At 40.9% G+C, this 15,834-nt stretch overlaps 1 protein-coding gene across 2 annotated transcripts in view; it reads right to left on the reverse strand.

Annotated features, from left to right (window-relative positions):
* The window catches only part of ASTN1 (astrotactin 1), a 323,619-nt gene that overhangs the window by 66,589 nt on the left and 241,196 nt on the right, over window positions 1–15,834 (reverse strand). For both annotated transcript variants that reach the window (XM_017508838.2, XM_017508837.2), the window contains exons 14-16: window positions 14,300–14,427; window positions 7,134–7,238; window positions 4,466–4,654 (exon numbers count right to left, since the gene is read on the reverse strand). In XM_017508838.2, coding sequence (XP_017364327.1) covers window positions 4,466–4,654; window positions 7,134–7,238; window positions 14,300–14,427 — 422 coding nt within the window. The remainder of the gene's footprint in view (window positions 1–4,465; window positions 4,655–7,133; window positions 7,239–14,299; window positions 14,428–15,834) is intronic.

Genomic DNA, 15,834 nt, shown 5'->3' on the forward strand with positions numbered 1-15,834 from the left:
GCAGGAGGAGTTAGAGCCACAGAGAAGGCTAAGTGGCTCAGAGACTGGAGTGATGCACTTTAAAGATGGAGAAAGAGGCCACAGGCTAAGGAATGCAGGTGGCCTCTAGAAGGGATTCTTCCCTAGGCTTCCAGAAGGAACTAGCCCTGCTGATGCCTTGACTTTAGCCCAGCAAAACTGAGTTCGGACTTCTGGCCCCCAGAACTCTAAGAAAAAGACATATGTGCTTTTTAAGCCATCCAGTTGGATGTAATCTGTTACAGCAGCCACAGGAAACTAATACAAGGCGTGCAGTCAGCTGTCTGTGCTGAGAAGGCAGGAAGGAGTTACTGAAGGGTTTCAAGCTGAGGAGCGATGCCATTAAATAGCATTTAAAAATGATAACAGATGGTGAATTGTAGAATGGAGTGGAGTGGCAGGAAATGGAAGCAGAAGAGATACACGAGGGAGCAATTCCAATAGTTTTCATGAGAACCTTGAAGAAATGGAGAAGAGGAGACTCTGTTGAAGAAATACTTAGGTGGCGAAAAGGACTTTGTAATGGTTGAATGTGGAGATTAAAGAGGAGGATCAAGCAGGAATCCTCACTGCACATTATGACCCATCAATGGAGTTTGCAAATCTACCACAGTGTAGTACTTATGGGGAAGAGAAAAGAAAGCATCCATCATTGAGGTGCCTGTAGAATTCCCAGGTGGAAATGCTAAACACTCAAGAGTGAAGGCAGGTTTGAGCCTTGGAAAAAAAGGAGAGAATTAGGAGCGTCAGCGGAGGTGGCTGCAGAAGGACAGCACCCAGCAATAGGAAGGAGAGACTTGCTAAGGAGAAACCCCGTGAAATGACCATGATGCACATGGTTTCCTTAGAGGAGTATGGGCAAAAAAGAATGAGAAATAAAGGCTAAAGATTTTTGAAGAGAATCTGGACAGAATTACACCTGAGGCATCAAGGGAATGGAGGATTTTCAAGAAAGCTGCCCTGGTCAACAGGGACAAAGTCTTCAGCTGAGATACATGGCATGCTCACAGGATTGGCATCAGGGAATCGCCGATTAAGAAGCTGTAGGGCAGATTTCCTTTTCCAGTGCTGTTTTTGTAGCACAAAACAGCTGACAGTGATAATCTGAAGAGTGAACTGGAGGTGACGAAGTACAGAAAAGAGGTATAAACTACCCTTGTAAGAAATGAGGTGCCAATACATTGAAAAGGAACAGCGGTAAAGAGGGGCACGTGTTTATACAAGAACTGTTTTTTAGGAAGATATGAGGTTGGAGAAGAGAGAGTTCAGTGGCTGAAGAGATTGTGAAGATTAAAAAGGAGGAGGATACTGAAGGCGTGAAGTCTAGAGGAAGCAGGGAGGGAAGGGTGCTGGCACACAGGTGGAGAGGCTAGCCTGGAGAGGAAGAGCCCCCTGACCTTTTCTGAGGCAGGAAGGCAAAGGACGACGGGAGAAGATATGAGTAAGGTTAGACATGGGGTCAGCGGAGGTTGAACATTTCATTTCTGAAATTCTGTCTTTACTTGCCCTGTGAAAACAACTCAGGCAGGCTAATCTTGGACAATAAGAAATGAAAGTATGTTTCTTACAGGCTTCATCAGACTTATCTTAAGTGAGGTGATCCTCAGTGTTGGTAAGGCAAACCACATAGTGTTAGCATGACCAGTAAGTGCCTGTTGAACGGGAGGCTGCCTACTGAAGATCTGGCCCAAAACAACACCCGTCTCTGAGTTTTCCTCAGTCAGGCATAACTAAAGCAAGTTACATGTCTGCAATAAAACCCACATGGAAGTCACCACCTCAGAGAGGCTTTTATCACCATTACTATGACCATCACCACTGTCACTGACAACAAAGCAACCACAGCGAACACCATGAGTGCTCACCACGTGCTTGGCTCTGTGGCTCTGAGGATTTAAAGTTGAATAAGGCACGAAACTTACTCCTGAGAATTTTATGACTTTGTAGAGAGAAGAGGGGACTTTTACCCAAATACCTAACCTGAGAACACTTCCCATGTAAAGGAAGATTCATAAGGATTCCTAAACTGTCAGGGCTGGAGAAGCAGAGAGGACATTACAGATGAGGTCCAGGTAAGTGATTGACTAAAGTGATATCACCGGGATGACTCCAGACTTCCATCCTTAAGTCCTGTGCTCTTTCCATTTCATTTCACCATGGTAAACTTCCTTTCCTATTCAATCCATAACTAATTTTAGGTATCTGGTCATAGTTATAGAAATAAAAAACAGAGAAACTCATTTCACTAGAAGAGTTTTCAAGTCAAAGCAGGTAATAACATATAATCAAAGGACTCAAATCCAAAAATAGTGTCCCTTGCATGTCACGGAAGGTATAGCCCTCTCAGCACACTTGTCACTCCTAGGGTAAAGTCCCATTCTGTATCAGCCCTCTCAGAGAGCAGGAAAGAAATATCTCCCTTTGTCTTAGCACATCATTCTTTTTATTTTTCTCTTTTTTAAGATATAGTCTTACTCTGTCGTCAGGCTGGAGTGCAGTGGTGGGATCTCAGCTCACTGCAATTTCTGCCTCCTGGGTTCAAGTGATTCCCCTGCCTCAGCCTCCCAAGTAGCATGTGTACCATGCCCGGCTAATTTTTTGTATTTCAGTGGAGACAGGGTTTGATCATGTTGGCCGGGATGGCCTTGATCTCCTCACCTGGTGATCTGCCTACCTCAGCCTACATATCATTCTTTATCAGTTACATTCCCTCATGCAACATTTTAGAATAAAAGAAAATTGATGCCCAAGGAGGAGAAATATTTTTAAAGAGCCAGACTAAATAACAAAACACAAAAACCCTATAACTTAGAGGTAAAGGTTTAGGAATGAAGGTGGTAGATAGAGATTGATGTAGACCTACTAAAATGTTTGAATGTCTTTTAAGATTAGTAACAAGTAAGGAGCTTTATATAGACCATATTTCAGAAAACAAGAGTCAACACTTAGACTGTGGCAAAACTAGCTCCTGAGTGGTAAGAGAGGCTTGCGATCAAGATGAGTAGGGCATAATGCCAAGGCCGCGGACAGAATTCCCTCCGGGATTCAGTTTTTAATTTTAAGGACACTGCAGTACTTGGGAGAGAGACAAGGTCTGTAGCTCTTGGCAAGGTCAGACTCTTATCTCCCAGAAATCTGAGACCCTGGCAATCCTTGAACCACTGGCAAACAGAACTAGAAAAGGATTCAGTCCTCTGGTTCAGTCCCCAGGCTCTGGCATGAAAACATAAGAAAGCTTTGCCAGCTGGAAGTGATAGTATCTACATTTGCTTATATTACATTGCTCTCTTGGCAAATTGGAATCAGAACAATGTTAAGAACCTGAAGTTTGAAGAGACAGCAGAAGCCTGTGGTTGTGTTTCTGAGTTTACAGTAATCAAGGTTTGAGGGGAATGAATGGCTGCAGCCACTGCAGCCCAGTCTCAAATCTCTTGTTTCTTCTGGGAGAAAGTGTCCAGCCAGAGGAGAGGATATCATGGCTCTGCTACCTCTTGAGCAAGGTAAAACAGGAAGCTCAAAGAACCAAGAGCACCTCAGTCACAGGGACGTACTTGCCCCTGTGGCAGCCCTGCTGCCAACAGAGGTCCTTTGTCTCATAGGAGCCCTTCCTTGGTCCTTGAGTCTTAAGATGACCCATTTCTTGAGTTTCTATTGTGCTAATTCATCACTTGCCCTTTGGCAAGTCCCATATCCACAACTTGGCCTCATCAGAATGCCATGTGGATAAACTCAAGAGAAATTCCATGAATGGCAATTCTAAAGTAGTCTTGGTGGATCAGATACAAATATACTGGCCACCATGCCTGCTATACCAGAGGGTGAATCAAGAAGGTATAACAAATTTCAATGTCTTATACTGACTTGAACTGAATACTAACTTGCTGTCAAGACAGCAGACAAGGATTTATTTGTGAGGTTGTTTTTCAGAGCTATATAAACACTTGGCCAATAGAGATTCCCTCATAACACAAATCAGTAGGAAAAATGAGCCTACACAAGGGCAGGATGAAGTGAGAAGGGGTTTACTATGTATGTAGCTGCTATAAAGGGATTCTAGGCAGAGTTGGGTGTGACTCCTGGAGACTGAATCACTCTCACTGCTTCTTCCCTCCTACTCTATACAAGCAGTCTAATACTTTGTCCCCACTAGGATAGCAAAATGGATGGTGGCTGGCCAGAACCTTTAGAGAACTCTCTCTGTGATAACTAACATAGTAAGCTTACAATTTTGATCCCATCCTGCATCTAAAATTCCCTAAACACTTTGATTTTGAGATTTGGTTTTTGCAACCAAACCTTGGAAATTTTAAAGATGGGCACAGATCATTGGGGGAAAATCTGAATGAGTCTTGTTCCTACAGACTCCTTAAAATTGGTCTTATAGGTGGCATGTGGGCAGCCGGTACTGGCATGAGGTAGGGAATTTGCCAACAAGCATGCCACTCACCTTTACTGATGTCTTCATACTCCAGCCAGAGTCGCCGCTGGACCTGCTTGTTTGGGTACCAGATAGAACAGGACTCCTCAAAGCCGTAGATAGCTTCCTGGATGTAATGGTTGCCGAACTGGTCCAACAAAGCCACAAAATCTGCACGAGTTGTGGCCCCATCCAGCGAGTGGAGAGCATTGCTGAGGGCTATGGAGAAGCATCACCCAAGGGTAAGAATGAGGACTCACAATTTGGGTATATGGATTCCCAAGGCAATTCAGCCCCAAACATGGAAGTGCCTGTGTGGCTCAAAGTGACGTTGGAGAGCTGGCTAGAAGTGTCCAGTGAATGTTTCCATTTAGCTAAATCAGATATTTCAGTTCCTAAGTGAATATCTTTTAAGCCAGTTGGTTGTATTAACTTTGTGCCAAGTTAAGCAAAACATTGTCAAACCTCTGCTGTCCCCCTTAAATCAATGTTTTTTTTTTTTTTTTTTCAAATCACAGGTCATGACATTAAATCAATTTAGTGAGTTCAAATAATTGCATTTGAAAAACGCAGAAACAATTAGCATAGTCTAAAATAGAAACACAAATACCAGCTGAGAACATTTCACATCGTGAAGATAAAGTATCACTTCATGAAACTTCTGTTGTGTGCGTATGGGAGTATGTGTATGCACAAGGTCATGATACAAAATGTATTCTAACTGTGGGTAGTGATCAAAAAAGGCGATTGCAAAATACTGCCTTCAGATGTAGACATGGGCAATGAGAAGACAGTGACAGAAGAAAGGTGAGAAAAGTTACTAATACACCACTTCTATTTTATTGCAGAAATTCTAAAATAAAAGGGTTGGGAAATGACAAATGGAAGAGAAAAATAGTTGGCCTCCTCTCCCCCAACTCTGCAGGCAAATCTTGGATTTGCTGTCTCTCTTTAAGAGAATTACTGTATACCTGTCTGAAAGATGGCCTATAGTAAATTTTCTAAATTTAATACATTTTGGATCTGGCTAGCTTTACATGGTACCTGGTCTTCTCCCTCCCTCCCTTCCTTCCTCCCTTCCTCCCTTCCTCCCTTCCTCCCTTCCTCCCTCCCTTCCTTCCTCCCTCCCTCCCTCCCTCCCTACTCCCTCCCTCCCTCCTTCCTTCCTGCCTTCCTCCCTCCCTCCCTCCCTCCCTGCCATCTCTGTCTCTCTCTCTTTCTCTCTTTCTTTCTTTCTTGACAGAGTCTCGCACTGTTCCCCAGGCTGAAGTGCAATGATGTCATCTCAGCAAGTGATTCTCCTGCCTCAGGCTCCCGAGTAGCTTGGATTATAGGTGCCTACCACTGCATCAGCTAACTTTTTTCTTTTCTGTATTTTTAGTAGAGATGGGGTTTCACCGTGTTGGCCAGGCTAGTCACAAACTCCTGATCTCATGATCCACCCATCTCGGCCTCTCAAAGTGCTGGGATTACAGGTGTGAGCCACCGCACCCGGCCTATGGTTTTCTTTTCTACCTACCTGTCTCCTATCAAGGCAGTCAAGTCTAGCTCAGCTTGAGACCTCAAGTGCTGAAGTCCACGTCACTGTGACACTATTGTGTGACTTTGAAAGGCATGTGGTAGCAGTGATATTTGATTGTTAACTTCTGATATGCACAGCATCTGTGCTGGGTGCACACTGACCATGTAACTGGAGTAAAGTCTCTGATGCTGTATTTTCCTAGAACGAAAAGTAGCCTAGTTCCTTCTAGATGTGCTGCACTTGAAGAGTTTCTGTCAGTAAGTTCCCCATCCCAGTCACTTCCTGCCAAGAACTCTTTTGTGTTGAAAAAGTTCTGAGTCCCTTGTGTCCTATGAAAATGTGGTATATCTTTAATGCATTATCTTTCTCTGTGCACAAAACTTTACCCTTTTTGAGTTTCTGTCTCACTTAAGTTTATAACTTCTCTATTTGTCCTCTACCATTTATCTGTCTCCCATTGGCCCTAAGGGTCTACCTCCCTATTGCTGACCCTAAAACCCTAAGTAAGTTTACAACTCAGTACTCCTTAACTTACTAGCTATATGTAGAGAGATAAGATCTATTTTTCTCTCTTTCTCTCTCTCTCTCTCTCTCTCTCTCTCTCTCTCTATCTTTCAGTCCTTTTATTTCACTCACTTGCTGTTTAGGAATGTTAAGCTGCTTTCTGGTTTTCCTTCCCCCCCTTTCTTGCTCTCTTTTTTTAGTTCATTATATGGACTCCCTAAATTATACTCTTTGCATTTGGATTACTTAATTCTGTCAGTTTGTAAAAAGTCTGCTTTTACGTATCCTCTCCACACACTGGATGACCCCAGGAAAAATAGGCCGGGCGCGGTGGCTCACGCCTGTAATCCAAACACTTTGGAGGCCAAGGCTGGCAGATCACCTGAGGTAAGGCGGATCACCAGGAAAAATTATACCTTTGTTGGCTCCAGTCTTGCCCTTTCCCTCTCTTCTATAGTCCAAGATAACATGTACAATGTAATCGCTACTTAGAAAAGAATCCGATTCTAGCCATCTGCTCTTCTGGATACATCTGAGTAAACAGCTCACACGTATCATGCAGTAGCTACATTTTAGGCTGCATCTTCGACAATGGGACCAAAGGCTTCACCCCTCGGAAAGGACTTGTAAGTTCTGGGGGAGGTGGGCAGGATGGCCCGCAGCAGTGCTCACCCTGAGAGATGGCCACTTGGTTGAGTTTGATGTGGTACATCACAGACCGGACTTTCCAGTGCTGCAGCACGGGGTATCCAGACACTTCACTGAAGTTCACCATCCCTAAGGACAGAAAAGACGCAGGCTCAGTTCCGAGACTGATTCACAAGTCTCAAATCAAAAAATGTGACCACCTCTATGAGGGGAGTTGAAGGATTGTAATCGTGAGAAAATGATTAAATGTTCTTTGATGAAGAGGATTTCTGAACAATAGTAACAACATCTATCATTTATTGAATGCTTACTCCGTGCCAGGCACTTTGCTAAGCACTTTGCATGTATTAAGCCATTTGATCCTTGTGGGACAGGTGTTATTATTTGAATTTTATAAATGAGAAAATTGAGGCTCTAAGGCTGGCTATGTTACTGCAGCAGGTAGTTTCAGAATGATAGCCGCTTTCGTACCCAATAACTTCTTGTTCTCAAAATGTGACTAACCTCTCTCTGGCTACCTGGCAAACAGATTTTTTGGTGCCCAGCCATTTTGTCTGTAAAGTGAGAAGTTTAACTAAGATGACCTCTTGCTTCCTTTTCAATTCTGATTCCTACCAGCTGTCTGATTTTGGGCCATGCAACTCATTTGTTTGTATTTTGAAATCTGAAAAGTAGGGATAATGGTATTCATCCTATCTACTTTACAGGCAGGTTGTGAGAACACATAAAATTATGGGCGTAAAAGTACATTGAGGAAAGATAAGGTCCTTAAGACACCAGGCAAGCCAGGATGGGGCTCCAGATGAGTCTGAGGCTAGGCAACAGTTCTTAATCATTCTGCTATAATATCCCCATAGCAAATTTATATTAAACTCTAGGCTTACTGTAATACACCCGATTTTTACTCTCTTTAATGGTTGCAATAATTGACTCAGCTCACACACCTGATAACATTGATTTTTCTGTCTCATTTAACTGATTTGTGTTCAGTATTTAAGTTTTAATTACTCTCAGGCTGATAATACTTATTCCTTCTTTACCAGAAGGAACAGTATCAGGGTGACAAAATCATTAACAGGCAGGAACAGCCAAATATTGAATGTCATCTCTGTGCCAGACGTTATGATAGTCATGTGTTGTCTCCCTTTTATTAATGGAAAAATTGAGGCTCTGAGACATTAAGTTAGTTGTCCAAGGTCACTCTCAATAAACACACCCTTACAGCCTCTTAGAGATGTTACTAATAGGCTATTCTTTCTTAAGTACCTTGAAGAAAGAGTGTGACCCTGTTTGAATCCTACCCATTACTATAATTATAAAATCCTACGGAAACAAAATAATTAGGCCACAGGAAAAAAAATCGCCTTGTTAAGTATAGAAAACAAATTTTAGCTTCATTTCTATGCTTCATCTTTGCTATATGTGTAAGTTATACAAATATACACACACGTGCATACGTGTGTGTGTTTATATACATACACATATAAGGGCAATATATAGTAAATGCATAATGTATAGAATGTGTGGTATGTGTGCATGTCTACAAATATAATAGCAATAATACATATGTAGTGAATTATCCTGCCATTTTGACCCATGTTTCCTTCAGGCTAAATCAACTAATTTAATGCTTAATCTGGATGAAGAGTAGGTAGGATGAATTAGCTGCTTGTCAACCCTGATAAAATTAGGTGAGTAATTGCCAACATTTTATTTCTGTGTGAATCATGTTAGAATAATTTTTGGTAAGGTGAAAAGAAAAAGGTCGGGAAAGGTGCTTAGTGAATCACCTGCTTAAATTTTATCTTAGAGAATCAAAGGTAAACTACCTGAAACCAAGAGAAAGTTTTTAGTATTCTTTTCTTTCAAATATTCTTTTAGGGCATTAATCTTTGTGGCTATGGACAGTCATACTACTCCATACTTTGGCTTTTAACTTTTATGTTAACTTCAAAAGTATACAGATGGAATTCTAACTTTACAAGTTTAAGACTTCAGTCACATGCTTTAAAGGTACATTTTATTAGAGCATAAGATGTATGTGATATGTAGAACTATTTAATATAACAAGTATTCTCTAGTTATGTCAGCTCATCCTCTTTGCTTTTATTTTTAAAAGTCGATTATATAAAAATAACAAGCCCACTAAATAAAAATTTTTCAAATTGTGAGGCAAACCTACCTTTAATTGAATTGTTTCCTAGGGGGAAAAGAAACAGAAAACACAAAGCCTGAGTTCTAAGGCTGGCTGTGCTGCTGAATCGGTAGTTTCAAAATGATACTTTCATACCCATAACTTCTTGTTCTCACAACCTAACCATCCTCTCTGGCTACCCGGCTCTGGGATCTTTTGGTTCCCAGTTGTTTCATCTGTAAAGTAAGAGTCTTAGCTGAGATGATCTCTTGCTTTCTTTTCAGTTTTGATTCCTACCAGTTGTATGACTTTAGGCCAGGCCACTCATTTATTTGTGTTTTCATATATGAAAAGTCTAAATAATCGTATTCATCCTATCTACCTTACAGGCAGGTGGTGAGAACAAAATAAAATTATGGGCAATAAAAGTTCTTTGACAAAAGAGAAAGTTCCATACACATACATGCTCTCCATATGTCATCATCCTCCTCCTTACCTCTCTAACATCATACCTAACTGTGGAAGCTTGGCATTTCTTAATTGGTGCTTTTGTTATAACTTCCAGGGCTTTTAAGCCCAGAACTATAGAGGCAGGATAAAATAAAGGAACAAGCACAGATGTTGGGTGGGGAAGAGGGGTAGGGACAACAGTGTTCCACATCCACCCAGAATGGGCCAAACAACTGAACTCTATTACTTAGCTGGTCAACATTGCTCTTGGATGCATTTATGCTACACCATGGTTAGGGAACAGTTATATAACTATTGATGCTTAGAAGTGTTTTCCATGCTCACTTACAGATAATAATTCCATTAGTTAAAAAGAAAGGGGTATTTAAAAATATATATTATCTAGGTGAGTCATATGACATACTTTCTTAAGGTGCCTTTGACAGGCAGTCAGGTTCAATTAAAAAAAAAATTTATTATTTTGGGACACATTTCTGCTGATGACTATTTTTTTAAGCAATTATCTCTGACTACGTTTTCTCAAGAAAAAACATTAATTTTTCCTACCTATGCTTGAAAAAAGAATGACTGAACAAACTTTATGGGCAATCTTTAAAGCAAGAAAAAGAGAAAGAATGAGGAAGAAGGAAGGAAGGGAGGAAGGCAGGCAGGCAGGCAGGCTGGCTAGCTGGCTGGCTAGCTTTTTCTTGTTATTTTATCTGAAATGTCAGGGAGATATGTATATTGCCCCAAAGTTCTAAAGCCAAGAGTCCATCCCCTTTGGATGAACTTTAAAAAATTCTAACGAGCACAGAGGTCTAAACCTTCACATAGGTTTAATGACTGTGGCACCCAACAGGCCTATGAAGGCAGCCAGCAGCCACCTCTAACTCTTCTGGACTCCCTTCTCTTCCTCAGCTGAAAGACTGAATATACAATTGGGCAATGGCCAGATCATACATAAAAATAGAACTCTGACTCACATTCTGCAGTAACCAGCTCAGAAAACCAATCCGTTATCTAGAGTAACCAGCCTAGGAAGCCAGTTTACTATTTGCAAGTCAGACTTATGGGAAGTCAGACCACTATCCATAAAAAACAGCCCAAGAAGCCAAACAATAACCACTGTAACAATTGACACCAAACAATCCAGACTTGATTAATAGCTGACAACTTCCCTATTTTTTTCCCAGTTCCGCTTAAGTCCAACCAGAGAAAGTACAATATGCACTCCTAACCAATCACACAGGATGCCTGCTTCTAGTTAAGCCACCTACAATTTTCTCATCCAACAGCCTCCAATATGGGCATACTCCTTTCTTTTTTCTCTCTAAAGCTTTTCCACTCCTTTGCCTGCCTTTGAGTCTCTGCCAAAATACAAGTGATGTTGGCTCTAACAAGCCTCCAAATAAATAGCCTTTGCCTGTTCTTATTTGCTTGGTCTTTGTTTATTTCCATACAACTTATAACACCAAAAAGTCCTGTTATTTTGATGAAGAGAGAAGCCATCAGTGAGATAAGACATGTAGATCAGTATTTCCAGTGTATTCTTCAAACTGATAATTCTGCAAGATAGAAATAGGTGTTACGTGTGAAAATGATTCTCTAGTTAAATGGACTTGGGAATTGCTGGCTTAAAGTGAAAAGGATTTCTTTACTGTCTTTACTGCAGGGCATCTAGGAAACTTCTCTAACATAGAGGTGTTGTCTATTGCTGGGAGGAGGATACTCTTTCGAAACATATTTGAAGACAGAATCCGTTTATGAATGGAGCTCTGACTTTTCATAAGAAAAACAACAAATAAAAAAAAAAAAAACATGCTTGGAAGTGCCGATATAGAAGATGCGTAAGATCACTTTAGCCCTAAAATCCTCTAAGCTAAGTTTATGGGAATTGTGACCGATAATAGTAGATAGAATGAAATGATATAAGGTTCCCTGTGTAAGTCTAGAAAGGTAAAATTAAAATGTTGCCAGAATTAGAGTTAACATGGGGAAGATTTGGTCAAGTATCTCTTTAATAGATTCTTCCAGTTATTCTGGGCTTTAAAACAAACCCAATCCCTGCTTACATCAAAGGAAATATGTGGTCTTGACTTAACCGGTACCACTTCTTAACAAAAATAGGTTAAAAACAAAGGCAAGATAGAAAAGTAGTCAAATCAAGATTTCCATAAATTTAGCTTAGAGGATTTTAGAGAAAAAGTGATCTTAAGCTTAAACTTGACTGCCTCGGATGTCATATCAAAATAAAGGTGTCCCATCTGGGCAACCTTCTATTCATTTTCCCTCCAATGGGCCAAATTAGGAGAGTCCAAGGCCATGTGGAGAAAGAAGTTTCTGTTGTGAAGGAGGGTCTGGTTTGAATCTTTCTTTGTTCCCACAGATGAAGAGTCAACCACATGCTTTTCTGATATTTCTCAGTTCTATCCACCTCTCCTTCCCAAAAGCTTCAGGAAACGTGCAGCACTTCTCTGGCTATCTCATAACTGAAGTAAAATCTCCTCCCTCCACCATAAGTTATGTGTGAGGAAGAAGTCCTGCAGATCTTTAAACAGGGCCACCTATCTTAGTGGCGTTGTGGCTCCTAGGTTATTTGTGTGTGCCCCCTCATACCTTTTCAAGGCATTTTACATACACATGTGGAAAGTGTCTGTGCAAACTGTGTGGCAACAAGAAAACTAGATTCCCTAATGCCAGAGATGCAGGCTTTAGGGTTATGTCCAGAAGCTACAATTTAATTTTTCAGGTGTGTGTTGTGTATGCGTGCATGTGCTTACGTGCATGTAATATTTCATAGGGCAACTGATTTTGAAGAGATTAATTGCTGGTCCAGAATATATTTAATTGTTTTTTTTCTCTTGTTTTTTATTTTCTAGAGGTTAACTATTATTTCATAGTTTTCATACTATTTTCTTTCTACCTTTAAATATTTATGTATTCACACATAGATCTCACTATGGGTCAGGAACTATTCTAAAAACTTTACAAATATGAATTTATTGATTTCTCCCATCAATCCTATAAGGAAGATGGTGTTAGAATGCCCATTTTGACAGGTAAAAGAAATTGAGGCACAGAGGAGTTAAGCAATTTGTCCAGATCACACAGCCAGTGAGGGACCGAGCCTTGCTGCCAGGCTCCAGAGCCGAGGCTGTAAATCACTATGCTATATTACATCAGACAGACATACATCTCATCCCATTTAGGTCTAAACTTACATTTTTGACATAACTTGATATCTGGAAGAGACCTACCCTTAGCTGAACCCATTCTTTAGAAAAGGAAGAAAAAAGGAGAAGAAGGTGCGCAAGGAAAATATCTCGGGCCCCCAAAATCACTAAGCTAAAGGGAAAAGTCAAGCTGGAAACTGCTTAGGGTAAACCTACCTCACATACTATTCAAACTTATCCCTCTGCTCACTGAGATAAAAGCACATCTGACTGCATCCTTTGGAAAGGCTAATCAGAAACTCAAAAGAATGCAAGTTTGTTTCTCACCTATGAGTCGTCCTGCCTTTGCTTCGAATTGTCCCGCCTTTCCAGACAAAACCAATATACTTTGTATATATATTGAATGGTGTCTCATGTCTCCCTAAAATGTATAAAACCAAGCTGTGCCCCAACTACCTTGGGCACATGTCACCAGGACTTCCTGACGACAGGCTGTGTCCCAGGTGTGTGTCCTCAACCTTGGCAAAATAAACTTTCCAAATTAACTGAGACCTGTCTCAGATTTTCTGGGTCTACAAAGGTATAGAATAAGAAAGACAGAATGAATAGGGAAAAGAGTAACAAACAAAGAGAAACAAACAAAGCAATCAGTGGAGTTGAGCTCATGTCTAGTCTTCTAGCAAGTGTTGCCAAATCTCAGTCAGCCACTTCTCATTGGTCCATGGGACACCTTGAAGTCCCTTCTTTGGCCCAGGAGGTGCCAGCTGGGGGTCTTCAGAGGCACAGGCAACCATACCCAGAGATTCCTCCCTCTTCTAATTAATCTGTGTGTTTGTTCCATAGTGAGCCTGAAGGAAGAATGCTGCTGGGCTGAAAACAATACCGAGGGGTAGGTGTTATCATCCCCATCTTATGATGGGGGACTCTGAGGCCAAGTGAAACTATATTGTCTAATGCCACACAGAAAGTAGCAGAGATGCAAACTCAGAGTCACAGAACAACAAAACTGTCACTTTCTATTTCCTCATGATGCTCCGTAAGTACTTGCCAGGAAACCCAACAGTGGTAATGATGGGTATTTAGGTGAGAGTAGCAATCTAGCTTCTCTCTCTGCCTCTGTGACCTGGTCACTTCCTCTAATCCCACCAAGAACTCTAAGCAACTATTATCTTATTTGTTTTCAATGCATCTCTGTGAAACTAACAAGAAAATATACTATTAGGACCACTTTGCAGGTGATAATATGATAATATCAACAATTTTACTGAAAAATAATCCTACTAGGATTCAGTTTTATGGCTGAGCTTTTATTGTGCATCAAGAAAATCACTGGTTTAGAAACCAAAATAAGTGAGGTTAAATCTCGATTTCATGAAACTGCAAAGAGCTGCCTGTTTTTTTCCAGTTGAATAAGGTTGAGAAGGCACACTCACCAGTCAGGAAGTCAGGGTCAGGGGTGGGCTCGGAGATCTCCTCTAGGCATTGATTTTCCAGGGGGACGGTGGCTACCACAAGACCATCTGGCAGTTGCTGGTCTAAACCACGAGCAAAGTTGTTTTGCCTAGAAACAGGGTAGACATTCATTTCTGAGTGTTCAGGTGAACGCGACTCCTTACTGGGCATTTTATATTTCAACCCACAATGTAAAATTATTATTTTTTTGAGATGGAGTCTCACTCTGTCGCCCAGGTTGGACTGCAGTGGTGAAATCATAGTTCACTACCGCCTTGACCTCCTGGACTCAGGTGATCCTCTCTCCTCAGCCTCCTGGGTAACTGAGACTACAGGCATGTGCCAACACACCTGGCTAACTTTTTGTATTTTTTATAGACATGGAGTTTCACCATTGTTGACCGGACTGGTCTCAAACTCCTGATCTCAAGCGCCGCCCACCACTTCGTCCTCCCACAGTGTTGAGTTTACAGGCATGAGCCATCATGAACTGCCTCACAATGTAAAATTCTTTCTGAACCAAGAAGTTCCCATTACCCTGAACCCCACTGTAACTACATGTCAGGAGTAAGACATAACGGGTATGGTGGGTGGTGTGAGGGCTGGCAGAGATGAGAAATCACCCAGCCGAAAAGGTCTACCAAAAAGGGTAATGAATATGCTTCCCTCTTTTCCAACTCAGTCCCTACTTCCTGACCCCCTCTCCACAAGATCTAGACACAGTCTCATTTCCAGACTACAGTGACAGCTACAGCCACCACTAGATTAGTGATGACACCTTACTTCTTGCCTTTGGCAAACCAATTCCTAGGCTAAAAGGGGAAATGTTAGTAATGCCTCCCGTCTACAACAGAAAAAGCAACTGATTCCAAAAACTGTCTTGAAAATTTACTATCAGTTTGCTCGTAAGAGTCTAGGCCCAGATTGCTGTCAACTGCTGGTCCATATCATAATATTGTCCATATCATAACACTGACATCCTCTTCCTCATCATCATCTCCTGGAAAGTATTTTCCCATGGGTTCTAAGAAGATGTATTCAAATAGTCCGAGGCAGAATAGGGACAGACATTGAACAGAGAATCACCTAGAAATAGTCTAAATCAGTGGTTTGAAACATTTTATTCTCAGGATTCCTTTATACTCTTAAAAATGATTGAGGGCCCCAAGTAGCTTTATTATATTTATATAATAAGGCCCAATTATGTCTGCCTATATTTATATCAGAAATTAGAATAGAAATTTTAAAAATTTATTATTCACTTAAAAACAACAAAAATGAATTCATTCAATATTAACATATTTTATAAAACATATGCGAGAAATGAGATATAAAACATAAAACAATGAGAGAAGTGATATTTTAAAATTTTTTACAAATTTAAAAAGTATCTGACAATTGAAAACAGCTGGATTCTCACATCTGAATTCAATTTACTGTAATATCTTGTTTGGGTTGAAGTATGGGAAGAAAATCCAGCTTTAATGTAGTTGGAAAAGGCAGGACCTTGGAAATA

Source organism: Cebus imitator, unplaced genomic scaffold (assembly GCF_001604975.1).
Source record: "Cebus imitator isolate Cc_AM_T3 unplaced genomic scaffold, Cebus_imitator-1.0 Scaffold402, whole genome shotgun sequence".
NCBI lineage: Eukaryota > Metazoa > Chordata > Mammalia > Primates > Cebidae > Cebus > Cebus imitator.